Source organism: Ictalurus furcatus, chromosome 1, assembly GCF_023375685.1.
Source record: "Ictalurus furcatus strain D&B chromosome 1, Billie_1.0, whole genome shotgun sequence".
Lineage (NCBI taxonomy): Eukaryota > Metazoa > Chordata > Actinopteri > Siluriformes > Ictaluridae > Ictalurus > Ictalurus furcatus.
In genome coordinates this window covers 34,744,540-34,769,332 of record NC_071255.1, presented here as the reverse complement: position 1 = coordinate 34,769,332, position 24,793 = coordinate 34,744,540, and the positions used below count along the sequence as shown (strand labels likewise).

At 41.9% G+C, this 24,793-nt stretch overlaps 1 protein-coding gene across 1 annotated transcript in view; it reads right to left on the bottom strand.

Annotated features, from left to right (window-relative positions):
- trpc1 (transient receptor potential cation channel, subfamily C, member 1) overlaps positions 1-24,793 on the bottom strand; it is a 36,399-nt gene that overhangs the window by 2,201 nt on the left and 9,405 nt on the right. The window contains exons 4-14 of the mRNA XM_053636837.1: positions 23,613-23,815; positions 22,372-22,503; positions 19,898-20,093; positions 18,882-19,218; positions 16,510-16,649; positions 12,749-12,895; positions 6,472-6,662; positions 5,301-5,502; positions 4,654-4,848; positions 1,013-2,804; positions 344-408 (exon numbers count right to left, since the gene is read on the bottom strand). Coding sequence (XP_053492812.1) covers positions 2,577-2,804; positions 4,654-4,848; positions 5,301-5,502; positions 6,472-6,662; positions 12,749-12,895; positions 16,510-16,649; positions 18,882-19,218; positions 19,898-20,093; positions 22,372-22,503; positions 23,613-23,815 — 1,971 coding nt within the window. The 3' untranslated portion in view covers positions 344-408; positions 1,013-2,576. The remainder of the gene's footprint in view (positions 1-343; positions 409-1,012; positions 2,805-4,653; positions 4,849-5,300; positions 5,503-6,471; positions 6,663-12,748; positions 12,896-16,509; positions 16,650-18,881; positions 19,219-19,897; positions 20,094-22,371; positions 22,504-23,612; positions 23,816-24,793) is intronic.

The following is a 24,793-nucleotide window of genomic DNA, read 5'->3' as shown; positions in this document are numbered from 1 at the left end:
TGCCAACAAGGGTTTTGCCACCAAGTACTAAGTCATGTTTTGCAGAGGGGTCAAATACTTATTTCCCTCATTAAAATGCAAATCAATTTATAACATTTTTGACATGCGTTTTTCTGGATTTTCTTGTTGTTATTCTGTCTCTCACTGTTCAAATAAATCTACCATTAAAATTATAGACTGATCATGTCTTTGTCAGTGGGCAAACGTACAAAATCAGCAGGGGATCAAATACTTTTTTTCCCTCACTGTATAAGCAGTATAACCATATATAAAATAGAGATATAGAGCAAATATGAAAGGAAATTATAAACCAGAAATACAGAAAAATATAAAAGAAACTTACTGATAATTCAGATGGTGAAGATTCTTGTCTCGCGAGGAAGGGTCAGGCGTGGAGTAAATGAGGGCCTTAATTTTAAGAGAGAACCATGACGAGCCATTTATAAGGGTAGCTGAGTGAGTCAAGTCGATCCCCCCCCCCCCCCAACTTTCAGTTCTACTGGTAAATTTGATAAGCCTCTTTCAAAGCACCATGGTAATGTAGATGAGCTCTTTTTTTAACCCTATTGGTATTGATAATATAGTCTTTCTAAAATATATTGGTTATTTACTGTGTAAATACAGTATAAATACTGGAGCTTGAGCTCCGGGTGTCAGATCACTTGTGAGAATTCTCTTCGGTGTGGATCTCGTGTGTGTGGTGGAACGGAACCGATAAATCTGGACCCTTGCTTCTTCTCACTCACGGCTGGTGTCTTATTTTTCTATCTCCAACTGGGTTTGCAGATGTGAGTATTTGCTTCTATGTTGAATTTTTAAGTGTCTTCAGGTAATAGGCTAAATTTGAGCCAGCAGAACAGATCAGTCTTGAAGTACATTAAAGCAAATAACACTTAATATTTGGTTGCATATCTTGCATATCATTACTTGCAATAACTGCGTCAAGGCTGAGACTCACGACATTACCAAACTGTTGTTTTTTTTCTTCTGTGATGCTTTACCAGGTTTTTACCTGGTTAGGTTGTTGGTTGTTTCGGGGGCTTTCTCCCTTCAGTCTCCTCTTCAGGAGGTGAAATGTTGCTCAGTCGGGTTAAGGTCTGGTGATCGACTTGGTCAGTCTCAAACCTTCCACTTTTCCCCCCTTTGTTGAGATGGCAGTGTGTTTTGGATCGTTGTCTTGCTGCATGATGAAGTTCCTCCTCGATTAATTCGGATGCATTTCTCTGTAAATTATCGGACAAGATGCTCCTGTAAACTTCTGAATACATTCTGCTGCTACCATCATGAGTTCCATTGTCAGTAAAGATTAGTGAGAATGTTCCAGAAGCAGCCATGCAACCCCAAGCCGTGACACTACCTCCACCATGTTTCACAGATCAGCTTGTACGTTTTGGCTTGTGAGCAGATCCTTTCCTTTCCATCACTTTGGTAGAGGTTCATCTTGGTTCCAGACCTTTTATGGATCATCTCTGTATTTCTTTGTGAATTCCAATCTGGCTTTCTGATACTTACTGATGATGAGTGGTTTGCATCTCGTGGTACGGCCTCTATATTTCTACTCTCGAAGTGTTCCTCGAACGGTGGATTGCGATACCTTCACCCCTGCCCTCTGGAGGTTGTTGGTGATGTCACTGACTGTTGTTTTTGGATTTTTCTTCACAGTTATATATTCCAATATTTTTGCACGCCTACGAATAGGGTTGTCTGATACAAAATGTGTTATGATTTATGTTGTTTAACACGTACATATAAATAGCAGGAAATAAAAGCTGAAATTCTAAACTTTTGATCTCAAACCCAGATGACTTCAGTCTATAGCAAAAACAACCGAATTGGTCTTGCTGTTCTAATAGTTTTGGAAGGGACTGTAGTTTGCCCAGTAATGGTTTAATGGTGAGTTTAAATCCCTTGAGGAAATCTTGTGCGTAAAATCTTTAATTATTCTCAGAGATTACCTTAACTTTGAGTAACAGTTCCTGGTAATTTGTTACCTTTGTTGATTTTATAGACTTTGATCGGAGTAGTAATGCAGTATCTTATACTAAAAAAAAGTTAAAAATTTATTATTATTATTTTTAACTTCAGCATGACGTCTACAGATTCAGTTTTAGCAGTACTGGCAGTATTTTATAAAACATAAAATGAACTCCGGGATGTTCCTGAGGGTTTGGAAATAAAACCGTTTGGTTGTCGTAGCGTTAGTTGGACTATATACTCTGCTCTCTCATTGGGATTTCTAATATTTCACCTATGTCTCAAAGCCTGAATGTGTGTCATATCACAGCAGGAGGAACATCAACCTGCTGTCTGGAAAGATCCGGAATTTTCTGTCTAATCCCTGGAACACAGGGCTTAACAAAGATGACAGTTTTCCAAAAAAAAAAAATCAAAGTAAAATGCAGCATTAAAATAAAAAAAAAAAAAAATCTTTATTAGATACTTTTGTCCAAAGAACAGACACTTTTTAGAAAAGACGTGTGATGATCAAGAATCTTAGAGAAGTTCTGAATCTGGAGGCTTTGTGTGTAGAATAAAACGTTTTCAGGCATGCTAGATGGCAATTTTGGGTCACGGCTTTAGCTTCTAGGGTAGAACATGGCGTATTTGGATGTGCGAAAGCCGAGCAGGTCTCTCATCTCGTTGCGGAACTTGGACAGGTCCTGCCGCAGGTCGTTGAGGTTCTCCACCGTGGCCTGGTCCGTGCTCTGCATCTTCTGCCGTGTGGACGTCAGGTAACGATGCACCAGGCAGCACATGATCTTCTGGTAGTTCTCGTCCCGTTTCTGCTTCAGGTTCTTCCACTCCTGAAAAACAGAACAACATATATCAAGTCAAATTCACCGTAACAACAGGTTAGACGGAAAAGTTGGAGGGAAAGCATCTGTAGACATGAGAACGCCAAGAAGAACCAGAGGAATGGAGAGGTGAGCTATTTATTTACGAGCTATATATTAGCTATTTTCCCCTCAGGATTTTGGAGATATAGCATGATTTTTGAGAATAACAGTAGGTGACTCCAAAAAGGCAATACGTCATGTAATGTTCATGTAGAAATGACTATTTTATGGACAAATAGTCCTGCTAAATCACGGTCAAACACTCATTCACACCTAGGTGCGATTTATCCACCTACCAGCTTGCTTTTGGAAGGACAGCATCGAACCTGGAGGAAACCCACAAGGACATGTGAACCCACACAGAGAGTAACTAGAATTCAGGATCAAACCCAGGAACCAGGAAGGCTGCACCTGCTTTTACTCACTGTAAGCCAATGACCATTTTTGGTAAAAGTAATCCTGTAACATCAGGGACAAACAGCGCCAGAAGTCTGTCTCTACCTAGCACGTCGTCACTCACTGACCTTGAGCCTTTTCTGTCTTCAGCTGGCATGGAAACCAGAACCAAATAATCAAATCAGAAAGAACATTCAGCACCACAGGATGATGAGGATGATGATGATGATCCAAAAGAAGGATCCAGTTCAATCTCCTTGCTCTTGCAAGTGTTTTTTTTTTTTTGTGTGTGTGTGTGTGTGTTTTTTGGACAACCACAGCAAATTCCTTGACCTTATATTTCTCAGCCATTAATATGGAATGCTGGAAACCCAAACAAAAAGACAGCATATTTATATTCCCATAAATATGAAAGAATCACACCAATGCCAAACACTTAAGTCTTTTTTATTTTATTTATTTTTTTTTTAAGTTACAGCATTCGTGTCTTCTTTCATATTCGGTACGAGTTAAGAATTGAACTTGAATTTGATTTGAATGTGATGCGTGTAAAAAGACTAAAGAACTGTTACAGGATCGTTTCCTTAAACCACTCAACAGCGTTTCATTAAGACTTCAGAGCTGTCTTCGGAGCTTGATCTCAAGCAAAATACTTCTATAATCTAATTTAAAAGTAGACAAATGGATTTTCTATTTACTGTTGAGTGCTGAAGACACCTTCTCTACTTCCTGTGGAGGAATTCCAAGTTGACCGGGGGTTTTTTTTTTGGAAATACCACGACTCAATTAGCCTCGATGTGAGGGCTGTTCATTTTAAGTTTCACTTTGAATCGAAAGCTGTTTATTTAAGATTTGACTTGCAGCTGTGGCTTGGCTGAGACACTGGTAGTAAGTGGAGGACTGGACTTGTGGTAGTGGCAGCAGGGGCATGGTAAAGCACCGACTGCGAATGTAAAGATGAGCTGCAGAGAACGAGCGGGTAATGAATGAGTGTCTGCACCTGTGTGTGTGTGTAATTTATTTGCTGACTTTCCTCTTCAAAATGCGGCTGCCAGATGCCAGAGTCTAACAAAGCTAAACGTTAACTTTCCGGACCAGGATGAAAAGATGAAATGAAAAGCTATGATTTTAAGTTTTGTGTTGTTGTTGTTGTTGTTTTTTTCTTGGTAAATAGGCACAGCACATGAAAGTGCTGTTTAATAAAAGTAAACACTCCCTCCATCCTCTGCTTCCTGTGTACTCACTCCCTTTGTATCGACCAGGCGTGTCACAGAGGTGTAATAGTGCAAATAAATTTCATTTAATTAAATTAATGAAGCCCTTTCAACATGTATTGAACCACCTTCAAGAGCATAACAAATCCAGTTGCTTTGACTTTGCTAGAATTCTGTTTTCTCCTCCTGCTCCGACATTGACTGACCTTGAGGCTGTTCTGTCTCTTCATCTTTCCAGTGGATGTATGGGAACAGACCCACTTGCTCACGCTGGTCACTAAGTAGCACAACGTCTTCGGAGATGGAAGGATGTTAAACGGTGGAGGCAATGTGCATTTATCATCAAAGTAGCTGAGCCAGAGCTTGGCCCGGGCAAATTTCCATTCTTTATCCTCATGGTTCTGTAATCAAAACAATGTTGGGGAAAAAAAAAAAAGAAGAAAAAGTGGCATGAGGTTCGAGTGTACGTGTGGCGCAGTTAGAATCAGCTCCGTTTTCTAGCGTCAGTAGCATTTTCTACGAAATTTCTTTCTGCGTTTGTTTCTTAATTAAACACAATTTAAACGATGCACTAATTCATGTCAAAACCGTTCGTATTACAGTACGTGCTTCAAAAACTAAAGTTGCGAGCGGGGAACCGAAGAAAGGTCGGACCACACGCGCGATAGGACTGGTCTTAGGAATCACACAAGCCAATCGTTTGGATTTGCCGCTTCACCATGTCACACCTAATTTGCATAGAATGGAGAAAATCTCAGCTCTCGCAATGAATGGCATCAAAACCCGTCATTTTGTTGCTTGCTAGCGTGGTTAACATACTGAAACGTGACCTAAACGTCAAACGTCCACTCACAGCGATCTGTCTGAAGCTCTTATGCAGCATGGCCACTAGAAGCTTGGTGAGAACGATCACGACGACGATGTTGTACGTGCCGATGATGAGGGCGCCCACGAACGAGCGCAGTTCCTCCGTGTAGCTGATCCTGGTCACGAACAGCGCCACGTGGGCAAGAGAGAAGATGTACCAGAAGAGTGCATAACACGTCCCCATAAACCTGAAGAAAAGACACAGCGGCTTAAAGAACCTCTTTAAGTACTTGAAAACATTTCGACATTACACAATATGCACCTCTGACCCACAAAACGGTTAGAGGAAAAAAAAAGACTTCCAATCTGAGCTTTTAATCATCACTGAACGAAAGAAAAAATATATAACGATACCCATGATACCAGAGAAATGTTTTATGACATTATTTATCACGATTGATATTATATCGTTAGATTTCCAAACCCTAAACCGAGGGTGCCAATACTTAAATCTCGGGCGGGGTGGATGGGGGGTGTTTATGTGTAAACTTTGTCCGACGATTAAAATACAATAAATGACGCAATCTCATTTTTCATGACATTCTCATGACATTGACATAATCTCGAGCAGGGTTTGTGTAGTGCACCAGGTAGGGTGTATAATATCATAATGTTATACCCTACGTAGTGAGCAAACACAACAAGTGAAGAGAAAGGCATTTGAGATTCATTTTCCAATATCGTAAATATAGCAGCTTTTTGATGGATCAGGGACCAAAAAAAAAAAAAAAAAAAAAATTCTACATATTAATGTGAGTAAATAAAGACACTGAAAAGTTATAATAAATTTTATAATGAAATAATGCGTAAAATAATAACTGAGTACTGGAGATGACTGTGTGGTAGAAATGACATTCCAGGCTCAGATGCCAACTAGGTTTTAGGTCATTCTGTGATGACTGCGTTTGATCAATCAATGAGCGGTACTATTGTTTAGCTCCGCCCACTCGTCCCACCTCAACTACCATGATACCTGGGCAAAAAGTATAACCAGTTTCAGTACTTTGCGACGTCATGTGACGGCTCTACTGATGGAGGAAGAAGTGGCGAAATGTCACGGGTTACGGTTAATCGAGCAAACCTAGCCATGCTGTAAGGCACCTTGAGGAGGAAAAGTGCGATATAAATGAGGATAAAGCTGTAAAGACTTAAAGTACGTGTGAAAGGCGTCATTGCTCTGCTGTTCACAGAAGATTCCTTCGCAGTCCTTGCTGTCGTTTTTGCTCTTGGACGGATCCTTCTGGTCTTTTCCGTAAAGCTGCGTCAGGCCGATGGTGAAGGAGAAGAGCACCAGCAGGAACAGGCCTAAGAACTTTCCAAACTCCTGCAGCATCTGACCCATCGAGATCTGCATAAACACACACACACACTTAATTCAGGAACTTATTCACTATCTATACAGCTTCACAGCCGGACTGTACCGCCATTAGTCATTTCCAGACCCGCAATCCCAGCAAGTCTCAAGGCAAACATCAGCTCTAATTAAGACTTGTGAAGGCGTTCTCTATTTAAAACTTTTTTAAAAGGATTCTGGGAGCTTTTTTTTTTTTTTTTTAAACATAGACTGTAAACTCAGGAAGCATTTTAAGTTCTATTTTTGAGCTGCTGTTTATTAAACTTGGGTATTCCAAAGTATGACTAGGTTGAGCAAATGAGAGTAGAGTCGAAAAAGGAGATATTTTGACGCACGATATGATTAATCAGCCTCGTTTGGTCAGTCTCTTCCACTGAAGTTCCAGGAAATACATTACAAAGAGATGTTTGGATGTTACAGAACTTGACATCATGTTAAACATGCAACTGTGAAGCTAGAACGGAACCCCCCCCCCCCCAAATACATTTGATAAAATGTTCCTCAGATCCAGTTGAGCTTGCTGGGTTGTCCTAATTGGCGTGGTCTAATATTCTGACTTTGACCTTAAGAGAAAACACCAAAGCTGTCCAAAGCTGTGTGCACAGGACAAGCATCGAGTCCATATGTAGAAATATGGGTGTGTCTCGGAGTCCATATATGGAAGTCCTGATGTTGAGGGAAGAACGTCATTGGCTTTCAGACTGTAGTCCGAAACGTCATTGGCTTTAGACGACGTCACTGGCTTTCACACGTATTTTCACAGGTTCGCTAACAAGAGCTAAGCGGAAACTATTTCTGACAGAATCTTTTAAAGTAATATTCATAACAGCTTCACAATTTTCTCAGTGATGTCACTACAACCTTGTTTTCTAATACAGCAGATTTTTTTTTTTAGTATCACCCGCTAAATTTCGGCCATCGTCGAGCGGGATAAGCGGTGATTATTTATCAAATCTCAACACTTTAGTCATGTGATGAATGGATCCAGTTCAATTTCGATCCCATTATTAACATTTTGTAGATTCTGTGTGTATGAAGAACTAGCCTCCTTATATTCTCTTAGAGCTGTATCGTAAGCGATTACAGTGAGCCATGCTCTCAGACTCTTCAGAGTGAGTGAAGGACAGTGTGGAGGATTCAGGCTCAAATGAACCGCTTTTCAATTTTCGATTTATTGATTTATTCTCCCGTCACAGGAAAGTCGAGCAGAGCGCAATTCCCGTGGCTAATCCCTCACACAGCTGCTCCGCAGCACCGACTTAGCATCAGCGGGTTCTAGATGTGACGTAGCATAATATCCAGATGGCCGAGCGCACGGGGTCAGAACGGCCTCGCTAACAATAAACGAATCCGGCTATACAAACATCCTACCTTTCACTCTCACGCTAGAGAGAAAGCCAACCCTAGGAAATGTCTTACTCAGAGGTGATTCAGAATTTCTTGAATAATCTTAACCAAAATGTTTAGCCAGACAGTCGTGACCGGCCACTGGGGGAGGATGGAAACAAGGCGTAACCGCTCTTCCATGGAAAACGTCTGGAAGGCTGCTGAGTCAACACCCAGTGGGGTTCGTTCAGACACCAGATACAGGATGAATACATGATGTGGAGATAATCCTCAACAAAGCTTCTCAGCATCGACAAAACAAACAGATGAAGCAGAAGGAAGAACACCATGGGGCAAAGCCTGTTCAGATTTGACATCCAACTTCTATTCTTTCAAGCTTTCGAGGTGCTTTGCATAATGTAAATTGCATAGTGCTTATTTTGTTCCATTTTCTTTTAGTCTAATTAACTTGTTCTGCTTGATTTTAGTTCTGAGTTTTATTCTCTTTTAATCTTCCTTTATTAGCCCATCTTCTTGTTTGGTGTGTTTATTAGATTTTATCTTCTCCGACCGTGTTAGGTAAATGTATCCGGGCTTATCCCTGCGTAATTATTTGTTAAGTTGTTAATTCTATTGTACGGCTCTTGTGGCGTTTTTGAAAGCGTTTAATAAATCAGTCCCTGCAGGATTTCGATCGCAGGAATGGACGCAAAATCAAGCGAACGCCGCGATATTCCGAGGCGCTTGCAATTTTTCAAAATTACAGCAGCTTTTCCGCAGATTCGGGCCGAGACGCGCCACGCGACGTCATCGCGACGCACGTTCAGCCAAAGCCCTCTTCGATTCACGTACGTCGAACATGAGTACAGCTAAAAGCACAAAATAAAACACAAGAAACCCCGCACAAAGAAGACCTCAAGTCACCATGACAAGGCAATGACAAGGTCAGTAGCCCTTTCACAAATATATATATATATCTATACATTTTTGAGCGATGGTTAATGTGTTTCAGTTTACTACGTCAGGTGGTAAGACTGCAAGAAAACCCTTAAAGTGTGTCATTATTATAATAATGTTTATTTATTTAATAAATAAACACATAAATATGATTTTTAAGCACAAGAATTTAGATGGGTGTCCAAGCAGATGCCTGTTTTGTTTGAAGAGAACCTGACAAGTCAGGTGGTACAACCACTAAGTTAAATGGTGCAACCAGAGAAAACACGGATTTAAACAATTAGATTCAATACCAAAATGTGGCAGAACTGTAACCGCAGCAGCTTATGTAATTCATATGTTTTTGTGGGTTTTTAAAAATAATATATATATATTTTTTCAGTCTTCTAGTGAAAAATCATGTTCAAATGGTTTGAAATGTGGCCATGTGTAATCTTTGAATCTTTGAAATAATGTTTGAATTAAAGACTAAAAAAAAAAAAAAAAAGAAAAGAAAAGAATTTATGACATTTTACACAATGCAAACAATAAAAAGAGTCTTTTTTTTTTTTTTTTTTTTACACATTTCCTATAATGGTACATCATTTTTAAAGTAGAATCTTATTTCATTAATGTATGGTTGCACCACCTGACGTTTTCTGGGTGACATTTTAAACACCTCATCTGTCATTAACCCTGATGTACTCTGAGGGTGTCTGAACGTGGAGACCTGACATGTCACACTACACAGTTTAACAAGGCACATTTAAAAAAAAAAAAATAAAAAAAATAAAATTAAAGGTCAAAAGTAAACGGGGACGCAAACTTATGAGCATGTTAATGAAAACTGCTATGCTCAGCAGCTGTAATATTTAAGTTGTATAGTGATATTCTGATGAAGTGTAAAATATTGGTGGAGGCGAAATTTTTGGATGTCTGAGGTCTCACTAAACAAGTATGAGACGAGAGAATAACAGAGAAGTCTGTATGTGTGTGTGAGTGTGTGAGAGAGAGAGAAAGAGGGAAATTCCTTCCATATTTCTGAGCACATTTCCATGCTGTAATGCCAAGCAGTGATGTCACGGCGTGAGCTTGTCTACTCGAACAGAGACAGCACGGTGAAGGGTATTTGTACACTCAAAATAACCGGTATAGCTATAACACCACCACGTCACTCAGCACACAGTTAACCCGCTGTTTTAAAATAATGCCACATCCAAAAACAACGTTACTCACAGCTAGAAACGCATGTTCGCACGGTACGTACTCCATTTTATATAACTGTAGTGTGCCTGCGATTTCACATGCGGAGAAAGAGATTTTATGCAACAAATCTGCATGGAGCAGAATACCCAAACGTCTACGTGCTATTTTGTGCGCGACCTTGAAAAACCCACGAAGATCAGACACAGAGCTGGCAGAGAACGAAAGACCAAAGGAAAGAAAAGGGGATCGATTTTGACAGAAGAGACAGAAAGGCAGATTTCTCTAGAATCTGTCTGGTTATCGGGCAGATCCTGTGGGCATTACATCATCAAACGCGGAGAAACAAAGATGTGCTTTTTCCTCTGCTTTGCTATTCTGATGGATTGTAATAATTATATGTGAGCTAGCGTAGATTTACATGCGGGAAGATGACTAGCGTTAAGCCGGGATGTAGCAGTCTTAAGCGGAAACACAATCTAAATACAAGCTCGAACATGTCTGTCAGGCGTCTGAATGCTAATAATGTACCTCAGAATCACTCTACATGGCTCTATATGTTAGCATCTGCTTATGTTAGTTAGCTTTCGCTGATTCACTCCACACCTACTATGTGCTAAAGTACAAATAAGGCAGACGCAGGTATCCAAAATGGTGGACGCAGCAAGTCTCAATTGGGCTGAGGATCGAATATGAGAACGATTTCCTCTTTACAGTACTTCTCAAATGCAGTCTATTAGCAAAGACATGTTTGGTGTCTGAATTTTGCTTCTTTAGTTTTGCACCAGAGCTACAAAGCTAATAGCTAAGTCTTTGTGTAAATATCTTTCCTCAAAACCTCGTCCAGTTCTCAGACTTGTGCTTTAGGACACAGTGGGACGTACTGTCATCTATAAACCGTGAGCTAGACTTCACAGTGTAGCTTCACCTCGTATGAGGGCGGCCATCTTGGATTATCCTTCTATGTTCTTCTATCTGAGTGAATTTCGCAATAATTCCACCCCTTATCCCCTGCCTGTTTGACCAAAATGAGGTTACGTAGCATCACATCGTTGGAAGCAAGATCAGTGAAAAATCGAAAGTCTTCCATTGTTAGCCGCATTAGCTTTGAAGCTTTAGCGCAAAATTAATGTAACAAACAGATGAATTAGCTGATTGAATACATTAGGATGTGTAATTGTGTAGATTTGGGGTTTTTTTTTTCCCAACAAAACATTTCTTAAAATCTCTTCAATTGTCAAACATTAGGTAGAGAATATAAATAAATAAATAAATAAATAAAAATAAGTATATATATATATATTAGTCATGTAAGTAGTCAAATATTTGGGGGTGTTCTGTTATAGGAAAATAATCAGTGATGAATCAATAATCAATAATAATAATAATAATAATAATAATAATAAACCCAAAGTGTTTTATTCTTCTTATACCACAGAGATTTACAATTGTCTTAATTTATTAAAGAATGACACAACTGTATATTGTTATCCATTTATAATCATGTTTAATGTTTTGGAACGTCTCTGAAAGAAGATCATTTATATTGTACCAGCTATAAACAGACTCTTTTCTCTCTCTTGAAGTTAATAAGACGTGTCAAGTCATGTAAACTCTTAACGCTGCAGCTTTTTACTCTTACGAAGTGCCGACACTGGAGACTCCTTCCACAAATGTTTCCACAAAAAAAAAAGAAAAGAAAAACAACAATAACTATATCAATGATTACACGCATTTCTTATACGCTTACGTGTAGGACTTGCCATACAAGTCCCTGTATAAGTTGTGACTATAGAAACGAGTGAATTAATATACAGTAGACCTGCGATTTGCAGCTGCTGATATAGAAAATTAAATCAGGACCTTCTGACCAATCAGAACGGAGAATTCAACAGTGCTGTTGTAGTAATATTGTGAAGGTTTTTTGTTAAAACGTTAAATGGCTAAGTGGAACGGGAAACCATAGGAGCCGTAGATTTCTCTTTTAACGATCTAATCTACAGAGCATCTGACCACACACTAAACACAGTACATTGTGTACAGTATTTCCACTGCTTCGTTTCTAACTACAGTGGAATACCAAGCTTTTAAAGGGAAATGTCTTTGCTGGAATAGATGGATCTAAAAGCTAAAGGAGACCTACTATCACTGTAAATCTTTGTGTAGCTCGTATAGGCTTTCAAAAGTGAGCACTGACGCATGCCCGTTAAGGATTTATCAGCGCTGCCTGAGAGCGTTTTGTTAAAACCTCATTCTACAAGGGACGCGAAAAGGAACGTCAAAATAAAAGTACTGTAAAGGTTGTGATTTCAAGACAAATTAGAGCAGTGCTCATCACATGGGGAAAGGAGTTGTGACATTAATTGTTAGAGGTTTAACCTGCGTTATATATTCGCGTAATGCTTATTTACAGGATTCAACAACAGACTCTTTGGGGTAATCACACGAACTCGACAGATGCAGAGGAGAGAGTTTAGATTAGACTATTTCCAAGTGTGTGGTGATGAGGTGTACATAGACACAGCTGGTAGCGGGTGTCTGTGCACAGACCCGTGAGTGTGTATGTGTGTGTGTGTGTACCTGTGTATATGGTACACAGCGCTGCTGGTGTTTACCTGTAGAGGGCCGAGGATGGAGCTGGTGGTGTACATGAAGAAGAGACGCAGGTAGCTCAGCACGTTAGCGAAGGCGAAAAGTCCCTCGGCCACCAGGATGGGGTGAGAGGCGTCCCAGTCTTTCCGGTCAACATTCCCGTTCTTAAACTAAATCAACACACACACACACACACACACACACACACATACACTTTTGGAAAACTAGAATAATCAGCTGTGAGCTTTTCTGTATCTGAGATGTACAGTATATAACAGTAAGGATGTGACGTCTGTGGGATTTGTATCTCAAGTGCAGAGCAAGCTGAGGAGAAAAGGAGGCATTACTACAGACGTGATTGAGCGCTTTGCCGATAGTTATGGCTCTGAATCCCTTTGCCTATAGTTATTTTTGGAATTAGTCTCCAGAGCTAATGCTTTATCAAAAAGTCAAAAATGTAAAGGTGTCCTTTTTTTCACCAGACTTTATGATGGAGGGACTTTGAGGTTTATCTGCAATTTACAAAAAAAATAATAAAATTCTCGTTAGCGTCAAAGGCTGCCGATAACAAACTAAGTTGTTTCATAGACAACATTTAAATGGAATTAAAGCTGCAAACTGCATTTTCGCGGGCCAAGCATCCAGACTCTCTGAGCCGCACATTCACAGTGTCGCATAAGCAGTAACTATAGGCAAAGGGAGTCAAGAATGATTTGTAGTTTCATGCATTTGCCAGTCTGTTATGGGAGAATGGTTTCAAATATCAGAGTTCCTTTGATATATTTTGTTCAGACGGGTATCAAGATGATGTCAGGAGAACTTGGTGAAGATTGGACATAATTTGGAGGAGGAGTAGCAAAAAAAGCAGTTAGACGGAAGCATTTTTAGCATGTTATTGTAACTTTTGACCAGTAGGTGGTGCTGGCACGAAATCTGTTGCATAGCCTCAGGTCACGGTCCTGAGTATGCCTACCGAGTTCTTGGTCAGTGTGCAAAATCTGAGATACAGCCTCACTTCCTGTTTTGTGGCTTTGCCGTCAGATTCGTTGGGCCATTACGGGCAAAGCGTTTGGAATATTCAACATGCTTTTGAGAATTTTTGTGAAGCTTACTCAGAAGATGGTGTATGTCCAATTTGCTCATGAGAGCTTTTGACAAAATCCGAGATAGCGGAAAATCTAATTGGGTAGAAATCGACGTCATAGGGCATTGAACTCGCCTCGGCCCAAGAAATCCAGTGACGCCTGGCTTTTAAACTTTGGACACACGGTTAAAAAGTTACGAGCGTAAACATGCTTCCAAATGAGGCCCAAATTTGACCTAATGGTGGTGTTGGAGAGTTGACAGCACTTGGCCCAAATTTGGTCAGAATGTTCCTTACACCCTCCCCAACCAGTGTGCCAGATTTCACACTTTCACAACTTTTTACCAGACGGTTCTATGGGCTGCCACAGACACCCTAGCCAGAAGAAGAATAATAAGAAAAAAGTAGAATAACGATAGGGTGCCTGTGCAACTTGGGTGCTTTTCCCTCTACCTATAGACGGTTAAAATGTACAACATGTCCCTCTTTAATAAACAAAAAACTATAACCACTGGCAAAATCCCTCCATTTATGCCTATAAACAAGGTGTTACTCATCTGTACATACAGGAATAAAACACTTCAGAAGGTGCTGTTGTAAGAAAATATAAAAAGCAACTACAGGGTAACGCCACCTCATCACACCGCTGATTATTTTCCCATACCAGCATGACACAAAGGGTTTTATTCCTGTACATACTGTAAACACAGCTATTTTGGATGTGTAGATCTCCAGCAGCAACTGAACCCATTCAGGAAAAGACACACATTTATCTGCACTTTCTCAGTGAAAAAACATGTGGAAGCAGGCGCACACCAGCAGATTCGGTGTGAGACTTATCGACGCTATATTACATGCCAAAGCTACACTTCAGAGGTTTGTGGGTAATGTGCAGAGGATTAAAGGTTTCAGTCAGAGCAGCCACTCTTACACTAAAGCTTAATCCACTATTCCAGGTTCCATATGTCTGCGAGAGCAGAGAGGGAAAATCATTTCAATGGTTACAGTCCCCTCTGAAACTATTGGAACAGCAAGGCCAATTCTATTCTTTTGTTTCGTTATACGCTGAGGACAGTTGAGTTTGAGATCAGACGATGAATATAAGACGATAGATCAGAATTTCAGCTTTCATTTCCTCATATTTACTTCTAGAGGTGTTAAACAACTTACAACATGGCACCTTTTGTTTGAACCCACCCGTTTTTTTTTTTTCCAAGTAAAAATATTAGAACACGCGACTGAGGGGTTTAACCGAAGTGATGGAAAGGCCAAAGTGTGGAGAAGGAAAAGATCTGCTCATGATCTAAAACAGAGAAGCTCATCTGTGAAACATGGTGGAGGTAGTGTCATGGCTTGGGGTTGCATAGCTGCTCCTGGAACAGGTTCTCTAATCTTTATTGATGATGGAACTCATGATGGTAGCAGCAGAATGAATTCAGAAGTTGCTCCTACTGTGTCCAGTAAGGGCTCTCTGTACTTACATCCACTGCTCTGGCCAGTGGCGTAAGCCGGAGCAATTGCTGGTCTGCTTTGGAGGCGACAGTAGAGGTGATGCTCTGTCTAAGCAGCGCATCTCTAAGTGGATGGTGGAAGCAATCTCTATCGTTTATGAGGCGTGCGGTCTCACTGTGCCTCTGGGCATAAGGGCTCTTCCCCGGGCCAGTCCTGATCAAGTTTTTCTATGTCCCTAGTAATCCCTTCAAGCAGCTCTTTATACGCTTGAGTTTTTGGTGGAACGGCTCCCCCTTCTGGCTCCTCGGGTTGGCTTCCCATAGCGGAAGGAGGAGTTGCGACGCGAGCTCCAAAATCCAGAAGACAGAGCGAGAGATAGACCAGCGCTCGTCTCCGGCTCCTCTTCCAGATTCATACGGGATTCCCAGGACCCAGATCCGCGAGGCTCTGAAACCCAACTCCCTTCGGACGAGAAGAGAGCGAGCCACAAACGGAGCTGTCTGATTGTAAAGCACTCACAATGCACGGTCAGCCCCCTCAAGGACCGCTATGGCATGCTCCACCCCCAGGCACTTCACACAGAAAGTATGTCGTCCAACCCCCTAAAAATACGAGAGTAAGGCATGAAAAACTTCCTGAATTTTCTCTCACTCATACTTTTCTTTTTTTTTTTAAAGGGACAGAAAAGTAAAGAGAAAATTTTAGAGAGGAATTGAAGAATCTTTTTGCGAGCGTTCACACAAACAACCGACTTGCAGTCTCACTGAATATAATAAGGCTGACGGCACGGTTCACAGGTGCCGTTTTTATAGTCACGTGACGTGCGTAATTGACACGTTACCTGACCACAGCGGGCCTATAAACAGCCGTGATTTCACACAGACTTCAGATACTGGTCTCGCGCGAGGGCGCTTCCCACAGCGTGAAGCTCACGCAACGTAACGTCTCCTTCCCTTCTCAGGGAACAGGGTTACATGCATAACCCAGACGTTTTCCCCCTGAAGCTCCTGACCTGTATCTACACGACTACATAAATTCCACTTCTTACACACGATTGACTGACTGGTTAACTGCACGAATGTGTTAGTGTATAGTGTCTGTGCGTTGTTCAGAGATCCCTTGGTGTGGTGTGTTAAGATCTAAAAGAGCCATCTGGCGTGAATTATTTGCACAATTGATCCCTACTAGCATTTTCTCATTGTTAGTGACGTTAGCGTTTGAGGACGAGTGTCTCCTTTAATATCGAACCTTGCTGTGAGCCACAACTTTAAGCGCAAAGGTGGCCAGGTACAGAGAGTTCATGACAAAACTCAGATGGTTCCTCGACTCCTCCAGGAAGTCCTCCAGGCCCTCGTACCACAGACGCTTTACATCTGACCACACCATTCCTGCAGAGAGAGGGGAGAAGGGGAGAGGCAGAGAGAGAGAGAGAGAGAGAGAGCGGAATTCTCCATCAGCACACACAAACACACACCCCTACAACTCTGGAGATTAAGACGTAAAGAATTCCTGATATTCCTTTGCAGACCTTCCTTAAAAAATAGGGCAAGCGGGTGTAGATAAGGATGCGCTCTGATCCTTGCTCAGTTTGGTAAAATGTATATGTTTAAGACCTCTGTCTGACATTCATTTTAATGACCCGGATTACACAAACGTGTACCTAAATACCCCAACGCGTCTACCTTCTTTATTAAAGGAGCGATCTGTAGTTTTAAGAGCCCTCTGCTGCCTGAGAGGGAAATTACAATTGCACTTAAAATGTACTCACAATGCTCCTCTGGAATATGGCGACGTAATAAAGCCTGCAAATTCTTTACTTATCCAGCATCTTCTGCATATTTGACCCCTTTCCAACAGCGCCTACATGACGTTGAGATCCATCTTCTCACACTGAGGGACTCGTACACGACTATTACAAAAGGTGCAAACGTTCACTGACGCTCAAGAAGGCAACACGATACATTAAGAACCAGGGGGGTGTAAACTTTTGAACAGGATGATCGGTGTAAAATGTCATTATTTTGTTTAAAGCTCTCATTTTCTTCCTTTACTGCCCAAACCCAGAGTACAGTCTGTTTGATCAGATATAATATCTGCTTTAAGTACTACGGTGCATGTCATCCTCATGGACTGCACCAGATGTGTCGGTTCTTGCTGTGAGATGTTACCCCACTCTTCCACTGAGGCATTTACAAGTTCTCCATCACGTCTGGAGGGGGACACACGGTTTACATGTAATTTTCCACTGCAAGGACGATCAGCTGTCCTTCCTGTAGCACTGTCTTAGGCGTCTTACATTACAGACATTGCACACATTTATTGCCACATCTGCAGTCCTCATGCCTCCCTGCAGCAGGCCTTTGGCACCCTAGGCATCTTTCTTCTGGTGAGTCAGTAGAACGGTCTCTTTAGTGTCCTAACTTATTGTACCTGTGACCTTAATCGTCTCCCGCCTGCAAACTGTCCGCGTCTTAAGGACGGTTCCACAGGCGCATGTGCAATAATCGTTCACGGTTCAAAGAACAAGCAAGAAAAAACATCGTTTAAACCCTTTCCAATACACATCTGTAAAACGTATTTGGATTTGACAAAATTCCCTTTAAAATACATTCTCCTGAAAAAGGGGCGTTTTCATTTTTTCGCTGAGTTTACATGTAAAAGTGTGAGTTTTGAAGCAACACTTTACAGCAAACGATCGACATTCTGCCATTATTTCCTAAACGGGTTCTGACCTGACCTGAATGTGACGTACTGCGTCTCATAAAACGTCTCTGAAATGTTAGAAGAAAGCTGTCCTCTGTCCTGTGTTTATGGTAACTATTTCTCTGTGTGTGTGTGTGTGTGTGTGTGTGTGTGTGTGTGTGTGTGTGTGTGCATATGGGAAACGATTCTGTAAAGCAGTCCGGCATCTCTACGCTGTTCTGCTTAACTTAACGAAATTTACTGGATTCAACACACACACACACACACACACACACACACCCACTCACACACTTTCCATCCCACACAATATGAGCTTCTGTTTGTGAGCTCTAAATAAATCACACTAAGGCAAATAGCACAGTGGAGCTGCGTTCATAGCATTAAGAACTTCCAGTCTGTTCACACACATGTGCATCCAGGAGCACACTGAGTACAGGTACGTACACACACACACACACACACACACACACACACTCTCTAACACAATGATCTTCCTAAATTTAATGAATCTTCTCCTCTCTTCTATTCGATTTCCCATTCTTATATATATATATATATATATATATATATATATATATATATATATATATATATATATATATATATATATTATGTAGTTTGTTCACAAGATAGTTTAATGACTCACATCAGGTGAACATTACTTACACAACACTCACAACACCACCGTCCTTTAATACCTCATCTATTCATTCGTCTTCGGTAACCACTTTCTCCTGTATTAGCCTGTATTTATAAATATCTATTACGCAGTACATGTGTGCAATTTCAATACAACGACCCAATCATACTTTATCCCAATTATAATCAAACGTTCTTTATAAATAGTTCTGACATGGTGATGCTGGAATATCTTGGGTAAACCACACTGGGCATGATGACCCAGATACAGCACTCACCTATGATCCAGAGGATGAGCAGGTAGTCGATCAACTCCAGCGCCGGGCCCACGGTGTCCTTGGTGTCCTTGTTGTAGACCAGCGAGTAGAGGTTGAGCAGGAGGAGGAAGGTGAGGTAAGAGGCGCTGTGGATGATGAACTTCACGAAGGGCGTGTGGATGATGTGTCCGACGCGCGAGCGCGGTCCGAGCAGGTAGCACACCGAGAGCAGCGGCCACAGCAGAACCACGCTCAGCACCATCAGCAGCTTCAGACCCGTGTGTTTACGCCGGTAGCTCGCCATGTCACCGAACCACACCGTGTTCAGGAACTGCTGACAGTTAGACTGCGCCACGAACTGAACCGAAATAAACAAAACGACAAACATACACACGCATACATGCTTTCTTTGGTCTGAATTTTATCAAGTGAATACGTCGTGTTTTCCACATCTTTCTTTCAAAGGTCCTGAAGTGAAATATATGCAAATGATGTTTTTTATAGCTCGTTTCCTATAAAAAAAAAAAAAAAGTTAAAGGTGCAGTTGTAATGTTTCAATAAAACAATAATTAAATAATTTTTAAAATAAAAATACCGTAGTCTCCTGTTTGATCTCACATGTTTCTAGATGTGTAACAATCATACGGTTTCAGAAATGCTCTAAAAAGTTCATTTGTCATGTTCATTTCAGGCTTCTGTTGACGTTTTTCTGGCCCAGAAATAAGCTCCGCCCCTAGCCAGAACAGCGCTATGCAGATCTGCCCACTTTCCCTTGAAAGGCGACTCCGGATGTGGGGTCAGCTGGACATGAGGCGAAGTCGGGTAGTGTTTTTATTACAGTTGCAATTCAAGCAGCAGAGGGCTGTAAAATGACTAACTGCTCCTTTAATGATTAAAAGTGTATGAGCATGTGACTGACTACACAACAGAAAGTGAACTACCACGAGCTAAGCAATAAACGTAAGCTAGGATCAGACATAAGCAGTAATTAGCATACGCACTGTATGTCTATCTCCCGGTCACCTGTGCCTCCTTACCTCTTTCTGGTTGTATCTGATGGCGAGTTTGAGTCGGCTGAGGTTCATGCGCTCCTCCATTAGTCCTCTCTTATTCACGTGATCCTCGTTGCTCGTGTGGTTCAGGATGACTTCAAGCTCACGTGAGTTTCGCGCCTGGGCTAACAGGTCTTTAGCGAACATCTTGCACTGCTTGGCTAGTTCTTCATAATCAGTCCTGCGACCGGAAGAAAAGGAAGAGTAATGTCCTAAATTGTATGAAATGCTGCTTAGTGCTGGTTTGTCTAGCCAAGTCTTGCTGGTTACCTGCTTGTAACTAGCATGCATGGTGGCCCGCTGGTTTTGGTTTCAGCAGTGCAGTGATTTGAGAATGTTTCTTTTTTTTTCCCATTCATGCCATGCGGACACGACTGTAGACTCTTTGGCGTTCAGGCTAAAATGACTATGACGGCTCGTTGAAAAAATACAGCTGCATTTCAGGGCCAAAGAATTTAGCTACATGCTGTCCATCATTGTTAATGGGAACTGGCCTGGAATTACCTCAGTATATTCGTAAGATCTAACATCTGATTTCTTCTGCTGTTTAACAGGGTAGAGATTCTGACCGGGTCTCAGCGTTAGACATGTGAAGGTGATCAGTTATTCAGTGTGATGAAGTATGAAGGTGAATGTGATGTAGAGGTAACTGATATGATGACAGGATATCCTCATCATAATAATCGATCTGTCTGTCTGTCTGTCTCTCTCTGTCTGTCTGTCTCTCTCTGTCTGTCTGTCTCTCGCTCTCTGTCTGTCTGTCTGTCTCTCGCTCTCTGTCTGTCTGTCTTTTTCTCTCTCTCTGTCTGTCTCTTTTTTTATCTCTCTCTGTCTGTCTGTCTTTCTTTGTCTGTCTTTCTCTCTCTGTCTGTCTCTCTCTGTCTGTCTTTCTCTCTCTCTGTCTGTCTGTCTCTGTCTGTGTTTCTCTCTATCTTTCTCTGTCTGTCTGTCTCTCTCTGTCTGTCTGTCTGTCTCTCTCTCTTTGTCTGTCTGTCTCTTGCTCTCTGTCTGTCTCTCTCTGTCTGTCTGTCTCTTGCTCTCTGTCTGTCTGTCTGTCTCTCTCTCTCTGTCTGTCTCTTTTTTTATCTCTCTCTGTCTGTCTGTCTCTCTTTGTCTGTCTTTCTCTCTCTGTCTGTCTCTCTTTGTCTGTCTTTCTCTCTCTCTGTCTGTCTGTCTCTGTCTGTGTTTCTCTCTATCTTTCTCTGTCTGTCTGTCTCTCTCTGTCTGTCTGGCTGTCTCTCTCTCTTTGTCTGTTTGTCTGTCTGTCTCTCTCTGTGTGTCTGTCTCGGTTTGTCTCTCTCCTGTGTTGGACAAATTTCTTGCTTCTTGTTAAATGCCTTTTTTCCCTCCAATAAACCACTGTTAGTGTTTTGTCTTATTAACTTTAAGACAGAGAAAAAAATAAAGGCTGGTAAGGAAATGACTTTTATAGATTCTTAGTTTCTCTCGCGGTTCCCATGGCAACAAATATCCTACGTTTTGTGTTTGCTCTGGTTTTTATTCTTCGCCTGTATTTCACCCCTGGACATGTCATTGGTTGGTTATCCCATTGTGTTCACCTGTTCTGTGTTAGTTCTTCATTAGTTTGCCTATTTACACCCTGCTGTGTCTGAGTGTCAGACCACTTTACGTCAGCGAGTCCGAGTCGTAGTTCCCTTTATCTCCAACCCGCATTTCCCAAATGCCTTGTTTCCTCTTTTTTTTTCTTGACTCTTGCCTGTTCTCCAGATTATGATCATATGTATATCATACCTGTTGCTTAACTGTGGACTAACCCACTTGCGTCTTGTCTTACTTGATCATCAACTTGCAGTTTATAATAAATGATCGATCTTAATATCTTACTTTAGAGTTTACGTGCGCTCTCTCTCTCGCTTGAGAACACCGTGACCTTTTTCTCGTCTCCTCGACAACCCATATCACAGGAACGTGTGTTTCTCCCCTAGTTTCTCTTATCTCGCACCGGATCCAGGACCTACCAACAGCCCACCATTTTACCTTGAATGGTGAGCACATTGTTGCTGAGGCACATCCATCCATCCATCCATCCATTTTCTATACCACTTATCCTACAGGGTCGTGGGGAACCTGGAGTCTATCCCAGGGAGCATGGGGCACAAGGCGGGGTACACCCTGGACGGGGTGCCAATCCATCGCAGGGCAAACAAACACATACACACTCACACACCCATTCATACACTACGGACACTTTGGACATCAGCCTACAGTGCATGTCTTTGGACTGGAGGAGGAAACTGGAGTACCCGGAGTTAACCCCCGTGGCACAGAGAGAACATGCAAACCCCGCACACACAGGGCAGCGGCGGGAATCGAACCCCCGACCCTGGAGGTGTGAGGTCTTTTTGAATAAACTGAGAGACTTTGCTATCTGACCTCGTGTGTGTGTGTGCGTCTTATGGCAACTCTCAGTGTCTCTCTCTCTCTCTCCCTCTATGTACCTGAACTCCACCTCGACCAGGCTGAGCTCCTTGAGGTCAGCGCTGAGCTCGAACGCTCTGAGAATAGGGTCCTCCTCCGTCAGCATGATGAGCGACGGACTCGCCAGGCAGCGATAGATGTCCAGCCGAAACCTGCAGGAAACAAATACAAAGAGAGAGAGAGAGAGAGAGAGAGAGAGAGAGAGAGAGTCTCAGACAGACCTTCAGACTCATTGATCAATCTAATTCTACTAGTCATTACAGATGTTTCACAGTGATGAGTAGTTAGCTTGGAAATCAGTCTCAAAAAAAAAACCCCCAGAGGGTTTAGATAGAGGTTACAAAAACATTTTAAACTCATCATGATGCAAAGAATTTTAGCTGAAACCACTGCAATGTTTTGACCCTTATGTCGAATTATTCATTCAATTGATGCAATCGATGAATTGCCGGAATGGCAATTGTGTAAAAAAGTTTCGCACTGTCTGTCGCACTGATGTTTGTTGGTAAACGAGACCTCTTAGCTGTACTCATGATGTTTTGAACTTTATTTCATTCGTCATTCTGTTCAGGTCATATCAACATATTGAAATGTTTCATTACAAGTGGAAAAATACTCAAATGACTTTTGCATCTGTTTCGATGTTTTGAATTTCCCCTACTGGGGATCAATAAAGGTACATCTTATCTTATCTGTAAATGTTATTTTAATCAATGTGTATTTTCAGATAAATTTGAATAACACAATGATACAATTTGAATACAATATACTGATATATTGTATTAGTATAAACTGTGAATGTTGGCCTGGATCAGTGGGACAGAACACATAAGCGCATGAGCAGCCCATACAGGAGCTTGCAAAGTTTCTTTTTGTGATCGTTGCGGCCAAAAATGCTCGACCTTTTTTCAAAATTTGCGATGTAACGAATTGCCGAAATAATAGCAATTGCGTAAAGTAGTTTCGTGCGGTCTTTCGCACTGATGTTTGTTGGTAAACAAGACCCTTTAGCGGCACTCGTGTTCGACGCACGTGAATCGAAGACGGCTTCGGCTGAATGCGCGTCGTGATGACGTCACGTGACGCGTCTCGGCCCAATCCCGCGTAAAAACCTGCGAGAATTTTCAAAAAAATTGCACGCTCCTCCGAATACTGCGGAGCTTCTTTGATTTTGGATTCATCAAAACAAAAAACAAAAAAAAAAACGCAAAATCCTGTAGGGACTGCTTAACGATTTCTAATGTGAAGAGATGCTCGGTGCCTGGAGTGACGCAGGCTGTCCTTCTTGTTCTTGGCGTTGCAGAGAGTGCACTCGCAGCCCACGGCGTGAGGTCTGGGAAGTGAGATGTCCTGCTTCAGAAGCATGGTCAGGATCTCGTAGTTGTTCCTGTGAGCAGCCAGGATGACGGGGGCCACGTCCATGGTGGTGGAATATTCCGGGTTCTGGATCCGCTGCATCAGTTTCTGTAGAGCAACAAGTGATTTCAGTTCACTGATTTTAAATCTCAGGACGTAACCTCATGAACGTACAAGTTACCAATTTGTATGCCTCAAATATGCTTAAAATATATTTCAAACTTTATATATATGTATATGATGCCACTTTTCCAATACCGATAATGAAACCTTGAGCATCAGCCGATGGTGATAATCGGATATTGTTTTCTTTAAAAACTACTAAGGTGCAGTTGTAGTCCAGCAATGTAGTTGGGCTATAAGCCAGCAGACTCATGAAGAGGAGCCATCCATCCATTTTCTGTACCACTTATCCTACACAGGGTCACGGGGAGCCTGGAGTCTATTCCAGGGGACTCGGGGAACAAGGTGGGGGACACCCTGGACGGGATGTCAACCCATCTTAGGGCACAATCACACACATTCACACACTACGGACAATTTGGAAATGCCAGTCAGCCTACAAAGCATGCTTTTGGCCTGGGGGAGGAAACCGGAGTAGCAAAGCACGTGGAGAACATGCAAACTCCACGCACACAGGGTGCAGGAGCGAATCAAACCCCCAAACCCCGGAGGTGCAAGGCAAACATGCCACGCCCCGAAGAGGAGCCACGGGAGGCAAGTCAAATGGTTCACAGCAGCTCAGTCGAACATGCTTGTTTACCAGGTAGCGATCTGCTCGAGTTTTACAAGCGTGTAAATTGCCAAAAGACGTGCACGCAACAACATCAGGAGGCGGACTGTTCCAAATCTTCACAGCAGTGTGGAGAAAGCATCTAGCAAGTTGATGGGTCCTGGCCTTTGAGATGGACAGAGCATGCTGGGGTGTCGAGACACCCCCTCTAGTGGTTTGACACGAGGTATGTGGGGGTGGGAGCGGAGCCTTCAAGTCTAGGGGTTCAATCGTCTGACGGCATCTTATAGAGAGCAGACACAGCTCTTACTTGTCACCTGTGTGGAAGGCTTCGCAGGATTTACTCTCTTGTG